Source organism: Boleophthalmus pectinirostris, unplaced genomic scaffold (genome assembly GCF_026225935.1).
Source record: "Boleophthalmus pectinirostris isolate CB_2022bp ecotype Guang Dong unplaced genomic scaffold, ASM2622593v1 HiC_scaffold_1567, whole genome shotgun sequence".
NCBI lineage: Eukaryota > Metazoa > Chordata > Actinopteri > Gobiiformes > Gobiidae > Boleophthalmus > Boleophthalmus pectinirostris.
The window spans coordinates 738-20,085 of record NW_026571088.1 but is presented as its reverse complement, the minus strand read 5'-3'; the positions used below and the strand labels follow the sequence as shown (position 1 = coordinate 20,085).

Sequence of the window (19,348 nt, the reverse complement as noted above, 5' to 3'; positions counted from 1 at the left end):
TGGAGCCTGAGAAGCTGTCGCCGTAGCAACGTGATGTTCTAATGCCGCCCTGGATCTCCATGGTGATAGAACTCTGCTTGATGACATCATCAGAGAAGCACGACGCTGCTTTAAAGTAAACTTTGAGTGACACAGTGAAATAAACACTCAAGTGACAGAATACTTTTACTAATACTTTTACTACTGCTACTTCAAAGCAGCGCTCTGCTTTATGACATCATCAGTAAAGGACAAGCACAAAGCACAAAGCAACTTACTGTTTTGAAGAAGATTATAAGTGTAACACAAAACAAACACTACAGACACAGAATACTGCCACTTCTACTACGACTACTGCCTGTACTACGACTACTGCGTGTACTGCGTGTACTGCTACTGGAGCTACTACTGCACATTTACACTAGAGCTTTTCTCTCTCTCTACTGCATATTTAAACTGAAAAAATGCCCTGGTGGTTTTTTAGAAAATCCCGACCTAAGGTCAAGCGCCAAAGTCTTAGAGGCTGAGAACCAGGAACTGCACGAGAGGATCCGAAACTTAGAAAATCAGAACCGGCAACAAAACGAGAGGAACCGAAACTTAGAAAATCTGAACCAGCAACAAAACGAGAGGAACCGAAACTTAGAAAATCAGAACCGGCAACAAAACGAGAGGAACCGAAACTTAGAAAATCTGAACCAGCAACAAAACGAGAGGAACCGAAACTTAGAAAATCAGAACCGGCAACAAACTGAGAGGATCCAAAACTTAGAAAATCAGAACCGGCAACAAACTGAGAGGATCCAAAACTTAGAAAATTATAACGACGATCTGCACGAGATGATCCAAGACTTAGAAAATTATAACTACAATCTGCACGAGTCAATCCAACACTTAGAAAATTATAACTACAATCTGCACGAGATGATCCAAGACTTAGAAAATTATTACGACGATCTGCACGAGTCAATCCAACACTTAGAAAATTATAACTACAATCTGCACGAGACGATCCAAAACTTAAACAATCACTCACTTCTACTTGTGTTGTTTTGTAGTTTTGTGTGTCGGTCACTTCTCAGAGTGACTGTTGTCGCCCTCTGGTGGTGGTTGAACAGAACACAGCCTTGACATTAGAAACATTTGGGAGTTTAAATCAAGGATCTAGAATCAGATCTTATGATACTTCTGTGGTATAAATGCACAGTGCAGCCGCGGGGTCTTAAAAGTCTTAAAAAGGTCTTAAATTTCATGTTCCTAAATTAAAAAGTCTAAAATTATATTGTCCAAGTCTTATGTTTTTCACAAAGGTCTTAAATTTCATTAGTTTATTTTTTGTTTACTCACCCGGGCTGCAGTGCGACGTTAAATGGAGGGAAAAAAACAAGAACGTGAAATCATGTAACGTGAATGAACGTCTAATTTGGAGTATTGTGCAAACATTTTTACATGGGTGCTTTTATATTTTTACTTGAGTAGATTTTTTCATGTGATACTTTTACTTTTACTTGAATATTTCTTTGCTCTCAGTTCTAACAGTACTTTGTTTTTTGTCACCGGTGGTAATGAGTAAACGATCAGTAGAGTGAAGGAAGACGTTGGATGGATCATGGGGAAGTGTAGATTTAATCCACAGTGGCTCTTAGATTCTAGATATAGTTCCGGTGGTTGGATGGTCATTTTTAGAATTGGATCTGGTGTTTTTCGCCCACATACTGGGTGTGACGTTGGTCTTCATTTTCATTGAAGTGGTCTTAAAAAGGTCTTTAAAAAGTCTTAAATTTGGGGTGGTCAATCCTGGGGACACCCTGATGCAGTGGAAACATGATACTGGTGCATTTCTGTTCCGTCCACTGAACAACAATGACAAAGTGACTTTTGTTTAGCGCCTGTGACTCTCTAGATCAGGGCCGTCAAACTCATTTTCACCAAGGGCCACGTCTGGATCATGTTTGTCGTCAAAGGGCCGGTTGTAAAGTGAAGACTGTAACTGTAACTGTAATATCGGTACGTTACAAATCTGTAAAAGTCTATTTGATTTTTCATTTCATATTTATTCAGTTTGTTCATTTTGATGTTTTTGACCTTTTTATTGATTGGACTAGTTTTATTGTCTTCATGAGGACTAGTAGAGTTAAGTAGAGCTTTATATTTCTATTGGACATGTTTTATCTGTTTTGTGCAGCACTTGGGAAACTGGTTTGTTTATGAAATGTGCTGTAGAAATAAAGTGGACTGGATTTGATTTAAAGGTTTAAGTTCAAACATTCACCAAATCTAAGACCAAAGACCAGAGACTCACCCAGAGACCAAGACAAGACCAAAGACCAGAGACCATAGCAGAGACCTGACCACAGACCAAAGACCAGACCAGGGACCAGACCAAAAACCAGATCAAAGATCTCAGATACTGAACCAGAGACCAGAAACCTGACCACAGAGCAGAGACTAGAACAGATACTGGACCAGAGACCAGGGGCCTCATTTATAAAGCTCGCTTACGCAAAAATCCTTGCGTACGCGCTCTCTACGCCAACCGCGGTATTTATAAAACTCGACTAAGGTGTGGCGCTTTGCTTAACTCTACGCCAACTCGGGACCTCCTGTAAGCTCTACGCAAAGTCTGGAGACACGGGGAAAAAGCGACACTCGTGGAGAGAAGCAGAAGTGAACAGAGTTTGAGGAAGTGTTTGATCAGAAAATCCACGTATAGAGAAGAATTACCTTCAAATTTGTGCATTTAAGTGTTTGGTTCGCCAAAACACGGAGGAGGGCTGTTTATTCCACTCATTATTCTCCACAATATTATACATTTGAAACTCGTGCACGAGCGCGGCCACGTTCCCGGACCCGGTGTAGCGCAGAGTCTCCCACAGTCCACACCACGACCATAGACTTCTACAAAACACAGACTGTGACCAACACAGAGGACGAAATAATGACCCGACCTGAGAGAAAAACTCTTCCCTTGGACACAGAAGGAGCCAGACTTTGATTTAATGAACGCAACTTTAACACTTTTACTTTAGTCTTTACGCACCGAGCGCCAGAGTGACCTGAGTCTGCGCACGACACGAAGCCTACTGCTCGAACCTGACCCCAACCAAAATCTTCCCTTCATTTTTGTGTAATGGGGAACTTTTGTACATGAGAGCTGCTCTCTGACTGTATGAAGAACAGAATAATGCCCATCCAGACCCAGACCCACACTCACAGACCCACACTCACAGACCCACACTCACAGACCCACACTCACAGACCCACACTCACAGACCCACACTCACAGACACCAGACCCACACTCACAGACCCACACTCACAGACCCACACTCACAGACCACACTCACAGACCCACACTCACAGACCCACACTCACAGACCCACACTCACAGACCCACACTCACAGACCCACACTCACAGACCCAGACCACACACAGACCCACACTCAGACCCACACTCACAGACCCACACTCACAGACCCAGACCCACACTCACAGGTTCAGCAGTTTGGATGTTTCGTGTGGACTTTAATTGGCAGAATAACATCTGTATCTGATGTGTTTCGTGCTAAATCTGTGTCCTCGTATCCTCGTGTCCCTCCCTCACTCCTTTCCCTCTCCAGGGGAGGGCATCTGAATCTCTCGCTCATAATTTGACCATTCAGATCAGCGTGTGCACATATCTATGTGTATGTGCATATATATACAGGGCCAGTCCACACACACATCATAGACAGACTTAAAAATATAGCGATAAAACTCTTGAAACAGCGAAAAAACACATGGGCTTTACTGCAAAGATGTGCTGCCTAAATATTATGAAATATGATTAAATGAACAGATGAGTCATTGTTGTCACTTTTAGTTTAGTATTTATTTATTAAACCTTGTTTAATAAAGTCTTTAATAAAGTCTTTGACGTGATCACATGGTGCTGCGTGGAGCCTCCTCCTCCCTCGGTCCCGCGTGTCTTGGTCAAACCCACTGATTATCGACTCATGTTTAGGGAAATCTCATTCACGAGTCACTTTACATGCTCCTTTTATGGTGAGGTGGAGGTGTGGAGAGGGAGTGACGTGACGTGGGTTTACGTGCCCAAATTGTAGTTGCAGGTGGGATTTATAAAGCAAAGATTGTGTGGTTTGGTGCGTGCGGTGGGTTTTCTAAATATGGAGTTTGCGTGGTGCACGCCTCTCGTAGCTACAGGCGTACGCACTAACTTACGACAACTCCTGCGCAGGTTTTTATAAATGAGGCCCCAGAGCAGAGACCATATCAGACCGTCCTCCTGCATCAGTTTTTCTTTTCTTGGATATTTTTGGGGAGATTTGATGAGTTTTCTTGGCCTCTCTAGTGGCGAGATGCAGTCACTTCACAGGAAACAACTGTAGTGCATTGTGGGAGATGTAGTAGCAGCACAGTCACAACATAATAATAAATTATACCTTTTAACCCCTTCTGGGCCACATAAAATGGCTTGGTGGGCCGGATGTGGCCCGCGGGCCTTGGCCTCGCCACATGTGCACTAGAAGAACACACAGGGAGACCAGATTTTCAAAATAAAACACTGGGACGTCTCTGGTTTGTGGAGGTTGGTGATAATAAAACAGTGAAATGAGTGAAACGTGATGAAGTAAAACTGTTCTGCACTCGACTCTAATGTGACTCACTTACATCACTTTTTCTTTGTGTTTTGTCGTTTTTAAGCAGATTTTCTGTATTTTACCAAAACAAACGTCTCTTTAGTGTTGTCAGTTGTAACGATATTCAAATCTCTCGGTACGATATTGATTGTGATATTTTGATATTTATTGTGATATTTTGATATTTATTGTGATATTTTGATATTTATTGTGATATTTTGCAGAGGCTGATATAATTGTAGACAGGAAACTTTTTGGCTTTCCAAATATCTTGACAGTGGTGTGAATTATTTCCGTCATAATCCCACGAATTCAAGTAAAAACATATTTCTTCATGTCTGCGCTGAAATGAATCATGGGAAATGTAGTTCCTGATGTTTATAAACTGTTGCTTCTATAAAACCTGCATTAAAGCAAAGAAAATTGAAATCCGATATATTATGAAAGCCCACGATATTATTGTGAGACTTTTGACGATACGATATCCCCATATTTAATCTAACAAAAAAATAAAAAATACATAAACACTTAAAGCAAATTATAAAAAAGGGGATTGTGCATGTATGTTTTATAAAACATTTGATATTTTTATGTATTTTGAGGCTTAATTAATTAATGCATTTTTTTCAGTATCTTCCAGGTCAAGTAACCTAAAAACTCCAAACTGAATTATTATAGTCGTCCTGTTCCTCAGGTACCACGCACATCTTTTAGTTTTCCAAATGAACCCTTTGTGGGATTTTAGAATTTTTAGGATTCAGGAATTACTTCCTGTTTACCTTTAATAATATACCATGATTGATTTAATATTTGGTCAAATATGATGTAACCCCCCTTACAAATAGACTCAATAGTAACAGAGCATTACATGATAAAAAGTAAAAAAGGTAAATAAATACTAATAAATTATTTGATTTGATTAAAACAGTTATAAATAACATGATNCCACCCAAACCTGCAAACACAAAGGAAAAGTTAGAAACAAAATGACAAAATACGAGTGTATTTCAGCAAAACAGTTTTATATTCACCTTTGAGTTGAACGTCCATCAGCTTCCCTCACAGAGTTCAGGTCAACTCTTCCAGCAAGGTGGTCTCAGTGCATCACAATTTTACTCAATTATGCACTTGTTTCAGTTTTATTATTACCAACCACCCCAAACCCACACCCAACGCAATACATGGACCCAAAACCAAGTTCCACCTGTGGAAATGAAACATTAAAATCTGGTCCACATTTAGACCAGATCAACCCATAAGAGACCACACGTAAAAGTGTTTAGAATATGACATATTTGGACCAGTTTAGGCCCAAATCTGAGCCTTTAAAATCCTCAGATCTTGTTTTGAGACGACACGAGGTAAAGAATAAAAAGAAAGAACAGAGGTTTTAGGATTTGACCATTGTACAGTTGGATGCATTTGGATGGTTTTAAATTTCCAGGATAGATGAGAGATTTTTATTGTCCAAGTAGGTTTTTATCCCATTTGAAACCTTCGATGACACCTTCCACTTTTTGTTTTGCATTTGTTTAAATTTGCATGTTTGAGTATTTGATGGCAGGTCCTGTACCATCCTTGTATCATTCATGTTTGGAAAGTGACCATTTAATTCCCACAAATGTATCATTCATTTCATATATTTCTGAGTCCTTGTGTTCCAGTTCATTGACCCAAGCTTGGTGGACATGTTTAAACCTTTTCATTGCAATTTGTTACGTTTGAAAAACACATTTTTTTCCACCATGGTTTTACACTTTGTGATAAATGACATTTTCACACATCAAAATACCCAGAGATTTTATTTGAGACACGTTTTGCTTTTGTTTCATGAGTTTCGTTTGTGGTGTTATTTCCTTCATTTTACTGACAAAACCTTTTGCATTTGTTTTCAGAAAAGGCCTTTCTGTAAGTTTCCTTTTACCAGACAGTTTCAGGACACAAGGCCGCACCTTCATGTTTCCTTTTATTATCCAACTTTTTCACTCAGCTATTATAAATTTTAAATTTCCTTTCAACGAAAGCATCTTTATCATTTGAAACTCATCACAACGATGCTTTATTTATTTCAGTTCACTTTGCACATTGCATAAACATGAATCAGAGCGGAGTAACTACGCACCCGCAGCAGCTTCATTCATCCAACATTTACAAACCAACATCAGTTTATTATTGCAATAATGATTCCGTATCCACACAAACAACACTCAGACTCACCTGGACTCGTGACACTCACCTGGACTCGTAAGACTCACCTGACAAGACTCACCTGGACTCGTAAGACTCACCTGGACTCCTCGTGCTGTTTGCTGATGATGATCCGGGTCTCGCTGCACTTTTGGCGCGTTTTTCTGAATCCCGCGGGTCCTGCGCTTCCGCTCCGACTTTTCTTTCTTTCTTGCTAAAAAACGTCGCGCTGCTGCCGTGAGAGGAGCTTCCTCTGACATAAAACAGCGTTTGAAGTGACATCAAGAGTCACTTTAGTGAAACTGTCGACAAACAAAACGAGTTGGCTCGACTCCCCGGTGCCACGTCACCAGGTGACAGGTCCCTTACCTGTCAGGCAGGTGAGCGCCATTTTTAAAAGAACCCAGCATACATCTGTGCTCACGTGACCACGCCCACCTGGCGGGAATCACCATGACAACTATCTCCCCCATATCTATCTATCCAGACTGTATAAATTAAACCGTTGCTGTGGCTTTAACCTCCCAACATTATTAATATAAACCTAAAATTATTCCCTGTTTACCGTTAATAAAAATAGATCATGGCCAAGTATTATTATTATTATTATTATTATTATTATTATTATTATTTATGTAATATTTCGTAAAATAAAAAAAATAATAATAAAAAGTGTTTTTAATGAAAATAATAAACTAATCGATGTGTTTGAGTGACGTAGCGCACGCGGCCCCGACGCAGGTACGTGAGATGTGACTGAAGCGGGAGGTGACATGTTCCTGATTTAAAAACTTTACTTTGCTGATTTTCGCTGTTAAAAAGTTAAATTACGGCAGTGTTTGATCATTAAACTCACACGGATATATCTGTGTTTATTCTGTAAGTGTTTAGTAGAATGTCGGGCTGATTTACGTGGTTTAATTTGATATTTGAAGAAACAAAACAGCGTCACGTATTTGAGTTTTGTCGCTATCTTAAATTGGCGGCACTTTAGCGGTAGTTTGTGGTTGATTTTGTGTTTTCTTGTGTTTTAAAGGAGCTGTTTTGGAGCAGCGTGGACACAGGACTCACCTTCAGTTCCATCTCAAACAGGTTCGTGATCAAATCTTTTTTCTAACGCTGTTCAGGGCTGGATTTGTAAAAGGTTTTGGACACTTGTTTTAGTGACACACGTTATTTCTAATGGGTTTGTCAATATGTGGAGCAGGACACAAATATAGCGGGAGAATAGACCATGTCACTGGTAGAAATGATCACGATTTCAGTCAATGTTCTTTTGTTTTTGTTTTCTTTCCCAGAATTATTAAAAATAACTTCCTATTTTAGGATTTGTTGGTCATTATTGTTCCAAGATTTCCATATTTCTTATTTTCTTAATTTGTAACCTCTTTTTTTTTTTTTTTTTTTAGTAACTATGGGCAAGACAAGTTTATTTGTACAGCACAATTCCTACACAAAGCAATTCACAGTGCTTTACAGAATAAAAATACATTAAAATCACAATATAAACAAATCAAAACATAAATAATCATCATAAAATTAATAATTGACAGAGAGAGAGACACTAAGTACATAAATTAGAAGAGTGCGGAATGAAAACCTTTCAGTCATATGCAGCTAAACAGAACTGTTTAGAGCCTGGATTTAAATGGTGTAATATACTACTAACTTTAAATGATTTCCTAACTTAAATTTATTTCTAATTTCTGTTTTTTATTTCACCTATTTTATAACTATTTCTCTTTTATCCTTTACCTTTTTTATATTTCAGCATTTTTGTTAATTGTTCTGTCATTTTTAAAGTTGTGTAGATGGGACATACTCATATGTTTATTTTTTATTAACATTTTTACTGATTTAGGACTCATTGATGGACAGAGTCACAGAGGTCCACCAGCGAGCGGCCTCTTCAGATGCACCACAGACACAGAGGAACCTTCCCCCAACACTAAAAACCCAGGAAACAGAGGCTCAGTGAAGGAGGAGCTGGAGGTGTGGAGGTGGAACAGTTTTCCATCAGAGAGAACCTCATAGAAGGACAGAGATCCAGCCTCAGAGTCCAGGAACACAGACACTCGACCTGAGAGAAGGGGCAAGGAGGAGGAGAGAGGACTGTATGTCTGTTGTTGTGACAGAAATAGTAAAGTCTATTACAGACCCTCAGACTCCAGGACTGATCATTGCGTCCAAACACACACTCCTCTCTCTCTCCTCTCCGTCTGATTCTTCTGTAACTCACTGATATTTCAGCCCACCCGCTCCACTGAACCTCCCAGTAACAGCGCCCCCTCAGGCCAGTGCAGCTCAGGACCTGATGCCAGTTTATAAATCTGTCCTCATGATCTGGATACTGCTGCTCCTCTGTCAAAAAATTCACTGTCCGTTTGTCCTCAGACAGTTTGATGTTTCTGTGAGCTGTGTTTGGATCCAGAGAAAACTCACAGGAATCTGAGGACACAAACACATGACATCACTTCCTGTTCCTGAGAAAGAAGTTGTATTATTTCATTTATATTTTAAGATGCAATGATCCTGAACAATAAAAAGTCTGATAAAGTTACATAATGTTAATGTTCCCATGAACTGAATGAAATACAGAGACTCACACTTCCTCAGACCTGGGACCATCCACTGTTCTCCAGCAGGACCCAACCTGAAACACACAAGTCCAGTTTAGACCAGACCAGAGACCAGGATCTGGACCGACCATGGACCAGAGACCCACTGAACCAGGACCCTCACCTGAGAGACTGCAGGGGGCAGTGGGGGTCGTCCCGTAGAGCGGTCAGGAGCTCTGCTGAGGGTCCTGGATGGTTGTAGCTGAGGTCTAACTCTCTCAGGTGGGAGGAGGCGGAGCTCAGAGCTGAGGCCAGAGCAGCCCCGCCCCTCTCTGAGACCAGACATCCAGACAGCCTAAAGACACAGAATTACACTCATGTGGACACAAGGGGGCAGAGTGCATCATGGGAGCGTCTCACCTGAGAGTCTCCAGTCTGCAGGGGGCGCTCTTCAGTCCAGAACACAGCAGCTCCACTCCTGAGTCCTGGAGGTCGTTGTTAGTGAGATCCAGATGTGTGAGACTGGAGGAGCTGAGGACTGAGGCCAGAGGAGCACAGCTGTGAGGAGACAGACCACAGCCACAAAGACTGAGGACAGAGAGGGACATTAGAGACTAGAACCTCCACACAAGAGTTTAAATACAGTCTGGACTCACAGGACTTTGGTGGAGGCTCTGACCACCGGCAGCAGATTCAGGAGAGCTGTCTCTGAGCGCTGGTATTTCCTCAGATCAAACTCCTCCAGGTCTGAGTCTGAGGACAGTAAGAGGAAGGACAGAGCCGACCACTGAGCAGGAGAATTTAACCTGGAGAGTCGTCCTTCTCTCATGTACTCCTGTATCTTATCAACCAGACTGTGGTCGTTCAGTTCGTTCAGACAGTGGAGCAGGTTCAGACTTCTCTCTGCAGACAGACCCTTTTCATTCAGCTTCTGTTTGATGTACTTTATTGTCTTCCTGATTGGTCTCTTCACTTCCTGTGTGAGTCAGCAGACCCTGCAGCAGCCTCTGATTGGTCGACAGAGACAGTCCCAGGAGGAAGCGCAGGAACAGGTCCAGGTGTCCGTTTGGACTCTGTAAGGCCTGGTCCACAGCAGAGCGGTAGAAGGCTGCCTCAGACTTAGGACTCTTAAAGGAGTGTGATGTGTTCAGCAGGTTCTCTCCAGAGCTGTAGAAGATCTGATGGACGTGAAGAGCAGCCAGAAACTCCTGCACACTCAGATGGATGAAGCAGTAGACCTTGTCCTGGTACAGGCCTGGCTCCTCTCTAAAGATCTGTGTGAACACTCCGGAGTACACTGAGGCCGCTGCAGCGTCCAGCCCACACTCGCTCAGGTCACTCTCGTAGAAGATCAGGTTTCCTTTCTGCAGCTGCTCAAAGGCCAGTTTTCCCAGAGACTTCACCATCTCCCTGGTCTCTGGAGTCCAGTGAAGGTCCTCCCCTGATCCCTGGTGATACTTGATGTTCTGGACTTTGGCCTGCACCACCAGGAAGTGGACGTACATCTGTGTGAGAGTCCGGGGCAGCTCTGGTTCTGTTTGTTCCAGAAGTTTCTGTAGAACTGTGGAGAGGATCCAGCAGAAGTTCGGGATGTGGCTCATGATGTGGAGGCTGCGGATGCTCTTGATGTGGGAGATGACGACTGTGGCCTGGTCTCTGAACCTCTTCCTGAAGTACTGCTCCTTCTGTGGGTCGGTGAACCCTCTGACCTCTGTCACCATGGAGACGCACTCAGCAGGGATCTGATTGGCCGCGGCGGGGCGCGTGGTTATCCAGAGGAGAGCGGAGGGAAGCAGGCTCCCCCTGATGAGGTTCACCAGCAGCACGTGCACTGAGGTGGACTCTGTGGGGTCGGTCAGGACTCTGGTTCGGCTGAAGTCCAGAGGAAGTCTGCACTCGTCCAGACCGTCAAAGATGAAGAGCACCTGGAGCTGTTGGAAGCTGCAGAGATGTTTGGATGGACTGAAGAAGTGGTGCAGCAGCTCCACCAGGCTGAACTGTGTGTCTCTGAGCACATTGAGCTCTCTGAAAGTGAACGGGAACAGCAGCTGGAGGTCCTGGTGGGCCCGGCCTTCAGCCCAGTCCAGACTGAACTTCTGAGTCAGCACTGTTTTCCCCACGCCGGCCACGCCCTTCGTCAACACAAATCTGATTGGCTGTGGTGAATGTGGGCGGGGTTTAAAGAGCTCTTCACATGTGATGGTCTCTGGAGCGGCCGGTCTCCTGGACGCCGTCTCCATGAGTCTGACCTCATGTTCCTGGTTGACCTCTGAGGCTCCGCCCTCTGTGATGTGGAGCTCTGTGTAGATCTGGGTCAGGGGGGCGGAGTCTCCTGCTTTAGCCACGCCCTCAAACACACGACTGAACCTCTGCTGCAGATCAGACTTCAGTTTCCCTCTGCACACTCCAACAGAACCACCTGAATAAAGACAAACAACTGTCAACAGAAACTCCACCTGAAAACATAACTCTTCTAGTGGAGGGTCTGAAACCTGCTTTTTCCCTGAAGATTTGATTTTAACATTACACTACATGAAGACAAGCAGGTGCCTCCAACAGGCCAAGTTACAGGTCAGATCTGTCTGTCTGTATGTTTAATGACAGAGTCTATTTAAAAATGGTTTATTATCCTGAGTCATTGTTAATTTGTCAAAATGTGTTATCATGATCGGCCTAGAGACGACCCGCTCTGTAGGTCCTATATTACAGATATTATATTGACTTTTGAACTTTTAACCATCTTATAATGTTGTTCCCTCATCAAAAATACACCTGGAATTGTGTTCTGCTTGTTTTTTGTCCTTCACTCAAGTTTGAGTAATTCTTTATTGTTAGTCTGTCTCCATCTCCAAAACTCAAAATGCTCTTTTCCACTTTGTCACAAGGCCGAGCTTTCAAGTCAAGTTAACAACAAATGATGTTAACAACAAATGATTGTACTGAAGGTCTATGGACTTTAAAAACACAGTGGAGAACTTTCCATGTTGTTCCACATGACATCATAAGGTGGAACAGAGTGTTTTCTGTTTGAGAGAAGAATTAAATATACAGGGTTTGTGTGTTAAACATGTGGAATGAAACAAAATACTCCAGGTCAGTTTGTGATGAGGAAACATTATAACATAGATCAGAAAATGACACATGGGTCTTTTTAAGTTAAACAGATTATATCCAGCATCTGTTCCTCAGGTGGATAAAACTCCCTCCTAATGTACGGGTCATAGTACTTTCTGTGAGCCTCAAACACCTGTAGACTTTTGTTACTGTGAAGTCAAGTCTGGTGTGGTCTGTTCCTCAGATGGACAGTAACAGAGTTCTTACTGTTCTGCAGGCGCTGGGCCAGCTGCTCCTGGTCCATCCTCCTCAGGAAGTCCAGGGTGATGTTCAGAACCTCTCTGCTGCTCTGCTCCTCCTCCTCACTCTCAGAGCATTCTGGGTAATCTGAGGCCAGGAGCCTGTGGAGCCTCTGCAGCTGCTCTTTGACAAAAGTCAGGACGTCCTCCTCCAGACGCTGGAACAGAACAATAAGAGAAGAGTTTTAGTCAAAGAGAGCACCTGAGGAGCACCCAGAGAACCCCACACATGCTGCGCTCGTGGGGTACTCACCCTGAATATGGCGTCCAGCTGCTCCTTTGGGCCTGGCTCCCTGTCAAACAATAAACTCATCATCATTTATTTATTCCAGACTCATGGTCCATAAAAGAACAGAATAAGACAGAGACAAGAGTAAAACAGGGTTATAAAAGACAAGCTCAGAGGAGAACGAGTTTAGCCTTAGTGCTAAAATATATCAGAAAGATTTATCTTTGTTTAAATGCAGCTCAAAAAGTAAATAAAAATACATAATTTGGCCTCCTTCTGAGTTACTCAATGCACCTTTAGAGAATATGAGGAGCTAATTTTGGGATGTGTAACTTAAATACATCAAATATAGTATTAATTACCAACCTTAATGAGAAACAATATATTAAACCTAAACTTATTCCTACCTAAAAAACATTTATGAAGAGGCAACAAATACATGCTCTAAAGCACAGGTGTCAAACATGCGGCCCGGGGGCCAGATTCGGCCCTCCAAGACCTTTAATCTGGCCCTCGGCTGATTTTCTACTAAAATATTTTAATTATATTTTCTATTAAAATCTTGTTAATTTTCTGTGGTGTTTATCACAGCAGCGTCTCCAGCGTCTCTGTACGTGGCCCCTCCCACCAGAGCAGCACAAATGAAGACTTGTCTCTTTCCAAACGCTCTTAAAGGACGATCGTTTTGACTGTTGACCGTGACACCTTCATCAGAAAAATGTCCAACATGAGAAAAGTGGAGCTGAGTGCAGGATTTTACAACAAAAATTGACTTATTCCTGTTTACATACAAGTTCATGTTAAAACTTTGTGTTGAAATTGTATTTTTCTTAAAGTTTCAGGTTGTTCATAATATTATAATATTTTGTAAAAGAAAGAGTTAATCAATTAAAAAATATTTCTGTAATAGATTTGTGTTTCTCTGCACAAATATTTGAACTTATTGTTATTTTTGGGGTTTATATGACATGAGTTTTCTGATCCGGACACTTTGGGATCAAAGTCGGTTGGATACGGCCCCCGGAACAAAATGAGTTTGACACCCCTGCTGTAGACAGTTTGACAGTTTGAAAGAAACTCTGTGAATTTGACGCTCGCTCTCGGCATCACTGACAAGAAACTAGAAACAGGTTCTTGCTCTCTATTCTTACTGTTAGTTCTTATTTGATGAATGTTGTGGGATACAAGGGTCACTTTATCCCAGATAGGCTCCTTGGCACAATGCACTTTAACCATCTGGACCTCCATGTACGTAAACTTAACATCAAAGCCTGTATAAGAACTTCAGCACACGCACTTAAAATACCAATTAGCACATCATTCATGTTTGCACAACACTAGCACTTATTGTAAATGTAGAGTTTAATTAGTTTGGTTTGTTTTCATTAATGTTTGGTTTGACTTTACTAACTTTAATTTGTTGTTATTTTTTTTGGTTGATTTTGTAAATGTAGAATTGAATTTGTTGGTTGTTTGTCATTTATCGGTGCACCTGAAAAAAATGAAATAACTTTTAACCTTACTGTTTTTTTTAGCACATAGCACATAGCCCTTTTTTATACCCTAACCTACACACTCAGAACAGAAATCTTTAGACTTCATATTTCTAAAGATGTTGAGTTAAATGAGGCATTACTGTATTTCAGCTCAGACAGAGTGTGCTGTCAGTGCTCGTCCACAGGGGGCAGTGTAGAGTCAGTGCAGCTCATGTGTTCTGCAGTAGTTTAAACTTATGTCTGTGTAAGTCTGACCCTCTGGAGCACATGACCAGGACAAAACAGGAAAGAAGATACAGAGTGAATAATGTGTTTGACTGAGGAGACAGTCACACAGTAACAGTCCTACTCACTTTAGTCTCTGTTTATCAGTGTGAAAAGACCTGTTCAAATGTCTCACCTCTCATCTTCAGGACGAGCTTCACTAAAGTCTGGAGGAAGGCCTTTGGAGTGGTCACTTCTCAGAGACACAGAGCTGGGAGCAGGTTTAGGTCTGAGTTTAGACCCGGGGCCGAGTCCAGGTGGGTCCATGTTGCAGGAGCTGGAATCAGAAGAAGAGTCCATTTGAACAGAACATACAGAGATGTCTCCTGTTTAGAAGTTCTGTTCTTTAGATGTGGAGTTACTGTGAAATGTGTCTCTGCTCTGCACCCAGAGGTCTGATCGGTCTGTGTCTTCCTCTGCTGGACACTTGACCACATCACACTTCACTGGGTGTGGCCGTGTTTAAAATGATCTACTCCCTCAATAGTGTGAGTTTGGACCAGATCATGATTAAACCTGGACCATACAGATCCAAACAGAACTAAACTGACACTAAATAATTTCTAAGCAAATTTAACCTGATCTACAGCAGGACCCAAAAGAATAGCCACACTATACTTTTACTTGTGTACAAATACTCTTTCCACTGCTGTTAGTGTAGTTTAAGATTAGATCAGGTTCAAATCAGGACCAATCAAAACAGAACTACAGTAGGAATAAAGAAACACTTGGTCTGAAAACAACCATGTATAAAATAGGTCATCAGCACCAGGCCCCAATCAGCACTAGGACTAAAGTCAGACTAAACTCGGTCTAAGGCAGAACTACTCAGCTCTGAACTGAGGCAAGAGCAAAGTCTACATCACTGTTTCAATATTTTACATGTTAATCATGAGAAATACTCACTGTGTCACTGCAGTCTCAAACAGGCCTCAGCCGGACGTCTCTAAACACTTTTAGTTTCAGTTTTGTTTTGTCTGTGGTCCCTCCCTCTCACTGACAGAGACACTGAGCTCCAGCAGAGGGCGCCACTCTGCAGGTCTCTGAGGCAGCACACAGATAAATGTAGAGTTTAATTAGTTTGGTTTGTTTTCATTAATGTTTGGTTTGACTTTACTAACTTTAATTTGTTGTTATTTTTTTTGGTTGATTTTGTAAATGTAGAATTGAATTTGTTGGTTGTTTGTCATTTATCGGTGCACCTGAAAAAAATGAAATAACTTTTAACCTTACTGTTTTTTTTAGCACATAGCACATAGCCCTTTTTTATACCCTAACCTACACACTCAGAACAGAAATCTTTAGACTTCATATTTCTAAAGATGTTGAGTTAAATGAGGCATTACTGTATTTCAGCTCAGACAGAGTGTGCTGTCAGTGCTCGTCCACAGGGGGCAGTGTAGAGTCAGTGCAGTTCATGTGTTCTGCAGTAGTTTAAACTTATGTCTGTGTAAGTCTGACCCTCTGGAGCACATGACCAGGACAAAACAGGAAAGAAGATACAGAGTGAATAATGTGTTTGACTGAGGAGACAGTCACACAGTAACAGTCCTACTCACTTTAGTCTCTGTTTATCAGTGTGAAAAGACCTGTTCAAATGTCTCACCTCTCATCTTCAGGACGAGCTTCACTAAAGTCTGGAGGAAGGCCTTTGGAGTGGTCACTTCTCAGAGACACAGAGCTGGGAGCAGGTTTTAGGTCTGAGTTTAGACCCGGGGCCGAGTCCAGGTGGGTCCATGTTGCAGGAGCTGGAATCAGAAGAAGAGTCCATTTGAACAGAACATACAGAGATGTCTCCTGTTTAGAAGTTCTGTTCTTTAGATGTGGAGTTACTGTGAAATGTGTCTCTGCTCTGCACCCAGAGGTCTGATCGGTCTGTGTCTTCCTCTGCTGGACACTTGACCACATCACACTTCACTGGGTGTGGCCGTGTTTCAAATGATCTACTCCCTCAATAGTGTGAGTTTGGACCAGATCATGATTAAACCTGGACCATACAGATTGAAACAGAACTAAACTGACACTAAATCTAACCTGATCTACAGCAGGACCCAAAAGAATAGCCACACAACTATACTTTTACTTGAGTACAAATACTCTTTCCACTGCTGTTAGTGTAGTTTAAGATTAGATCAGGTTCAAATCAGGACAGATCAAAACAAAACTAAAGTAGGAATAAAGAAACACTTGGTCTGAAAACAACCATGTATAAAATAGGTCATCAGCACCAGGCCCCAATCAGCACTAGGACTAAAGTCAGACTAAACTCGGTCTAAGGCAGAACTACTCAGCTCTGAACTGAGGCAAGAGCAAAGTCTACATCACTGTTTCAATATTTTACATGTTAATCATGAGAAATACTCACTGTGTCACCGCAGTCTCAAACAGGCCTCAGCCGGACGTCTCTCAAACACTTTTAGTTTCAGTTTTGTTTTGTCTGTGGTTCCTCCCTCTCACTGACAGAGACACTGAGCTCCAGCAGAGGGCGCCACTCTGCAGGTCTCTGAGGCAGCACACAGATAAATGTTTAAACAGTTTTATTGAAGAGAATTAACAGATCCTAATGATTTTCCTTCTTTACAAAAGCTGTATAATCCCGTATCTAAAATAGACTGATGCACATTGAGAATAGTTTAGATCATTTTTAATAGTTTCTTTAATCAATATAAGTGATAGTAAATAAGTAAAAAAAAAAAAAAAAGTGTGACTTACAGTCCGAAAAATACGGTATGATTGATTGATACTGAGCCCACATCATGTCACACACAAGTCATAATTCCACTCAAAACTGTGCAGTGTTTCCCACAGATTCTGGGGAGACTGTGGTGGACCAAGATTTTAATAATGTAATTTTATACAATTTGTAGAGAATAAATTATGTTTTTTGCTGATATTTAATCTTAAAACAGTGATTTTAGCCCAGTATATTTACTTTTAAATGTTTATGATGAGACAATGGGCAACAAAGTGTGATTTTGTGATGCTGATGTAAAGTCCAGGTTGTTTTTAGACTGTGGGGGAGAATTTTAGACTCTGTGGGGCCACCATAGTCTCCTCTAATGATAAACCCTGATGTTTACTCTCCTTTAGTCCCTTTCTATACTACAATTCAATATCAAAATGTTTTATTTGTGATTTTATTCTGTATTTACGTCCAAAATTGTGCTTATAATAAAATCTGTCCTTCCTTTGAACAGCCTCCGCTCAGATGCATTGACCTTTGACCTGTGCCCTCCAGGGCTGGTGTGGTGACTGGGGCACTGGAGCGATGTCTGAAAGGAGGAGCATGGAGGGAGCTACAGCCCAGAGCTTCAGGCCTGGCGAGCTCTGTCTGTGGAAACCTGGCGGTGATAACGAGCGGTCAGAGTTTGTCGGGCGGTGAGTACGATTCATAACACACTTCAGATCCAAACGCTGCGCTGGATTCTGACAGGAACGTTTCATTGGTCCAGGGACACTGCACCAGACTGGATCCCTGTACATGGGCTTGGCTTCTGTCAGTGTCCAGGGTTAAAGGTGCACTATGGAACTTTTCTGGTGGAGGGTGTGTCACCTGCTTCGACTCATGGAGGAGTTATGGACTTCAAGGTTCAAGATTTTATTGTTATTGTCGTAGAAAACAATGGAATTACGTTTAGAGCATCAAACTCTGCATAGTTTTGATGTAAAGTGCAGTACAAAAGGTGCACGAGCTCGATCTGAATCTTGTCCACATAGACTTGGCCACAGTGGGTAGAGACACTAATAATTATTATTATTTACAAGTACAATGAAGACACAAGTAGGAGGTGAGGAAACAGCCAGTGTCCAGTGTGAAAACTGAGAGGCTGTTTTCCTTTGGATTCACCTCCCAGAGCATCACCAAAATCAGGGACTCAAAACAGAAGAAAAACCAAGTCCTGGAAGCTCTGCTGTGTCTGTGCTCCAGGAGATGTTCTACAATGTTCTAACTGAAGACTTGCAATCATTTTACTTCATTATTTATTTAGGCGTCAGTTGAAATCTTTTAAAGAGAAATCTGTTATTTCTGTTTTTAAGGTAAGTACATTTATTCCCTTTTCTTTAGAATCATGATTGTCACATTTTGAAGTAAAGTTACATTCAAACAGACACAACTCGGAGGATGTTTTTGTGATTCTGGTTTATTGTGAGAGTCAAAGCCCTGTGTGTGCAGAGACGTCACAGGAGAACATCTGTACAAGCCAAAGCTCAGGCTACGTTCTGTTATTTACACAGAAGTACTTCAACTTTGTCCTACCACTGATCCAGGCTACTTTAATTATGATATAATTAGAAATAGAAATTTGTAGGGTCTACCAATAAACTATCAAGGAACACAGTATTTTTGACTCTCTTTTGTGGAAGACACGCCCAAGACGCCCACACACACTGCAGCCATAGTGGATCTTGCACAGGGCAAGTCTGTCCACTGCAACGTCCTTCTGCCACAAAGTACTAATACAGGGGTGTCAAACTCATTTTGGTCCAGGGGCCGTATCCAATCTACTTTGATCCTAAAGTGTCCGGATCAGAAAACTCATGTCACATAAACCCCAAAAATAACAATAAGCTCAAATATTTGTGCAGCGAAACACAAATCTATTACAGAAATCTTTTTTAATTGATGAACTCTTTCTTTTAC

At 41.7% G+C, this 19,348-nt stretch overlaps 2 protein-coding genes across 4 annotated transcripts; both read right to left on the bottom strand.

The window, feature by feature from the left end:
• Positions 1 to 8,219: 8,219 nt before the first annotated feature.
• On the bottom strand, positions 8,220 to 10,339 carry LOC129408226 (uncharacterized). Its single transcript, XM_055151313.1, has 5 exons — positions 10,021 to 10,339; positions 9,785 to 9,952; positions 9,549 to 9,719; positions 9,413 to 9,459; positions 8,220 to 9,254 (listed from the first exon to the last, which is right to left on the bottom strand). The coding sequence occupies exons 1-5, from the start codon at positions 10,191 to 10,193 to the stop codon at positions 8,755 to 8,757; spliced, it is 1,059 nt and encodes a 352-aa protein (XP_055007288.1). The 5' UTR covers positions 10,194 to 10,339; the 3' UTR covers positions 8,220 to 8,754.
• LOC110153473 (protein NLRC3-like) lies at positions 10,285 to 16,989 on the bottom strand. 3 transcript variants are annotated; one of them, XM_055151310.1, is made up of 7 exons: positions 16,313 to 16,377; positions 15,828 to 15,908; positions 15,613 to 15,749; positions 14,843 to 14,983; positions 12,971 to 13,010; positions 12,686 to 12,875; positions 10,285 to 11,783 (listed from the first exon to the last, which is right to left on the bottom strand). In XM_055151310.1, exons 4-7 carry the CDS (start codon positions 14,971 to 14,973, stop codon positions 10,285 to 10,287), a joined length of 1,860 nt encoding a protein of 619 aa, XP_055007285.1. In that variant the 5' UTR covers positions 14,974 to 14,983; positions 15,613 to 15,749; positions 15,828 to 15,908; positions 16,313 to 16,377. The 3 variants fall into 3 exon arrangements, with proteins under 3 accessions (XP_055007285.1, XP_055007286.1, XP_055007284.1); XM_055151311.1 differs by lacking the exon at positions 15,828 to 15,908 and having other exon boundaries at positions 16,313 to 16,454; XM_055151309.1 differs by lacking the exons at positions 15,613 to 15,749; positions 15,828 to 15,908 and having other exon boundaries at positions 16,313 to 16,989.
• Positions 16,990 to 19,348: the final 2,359 nt, after the last annotated feature.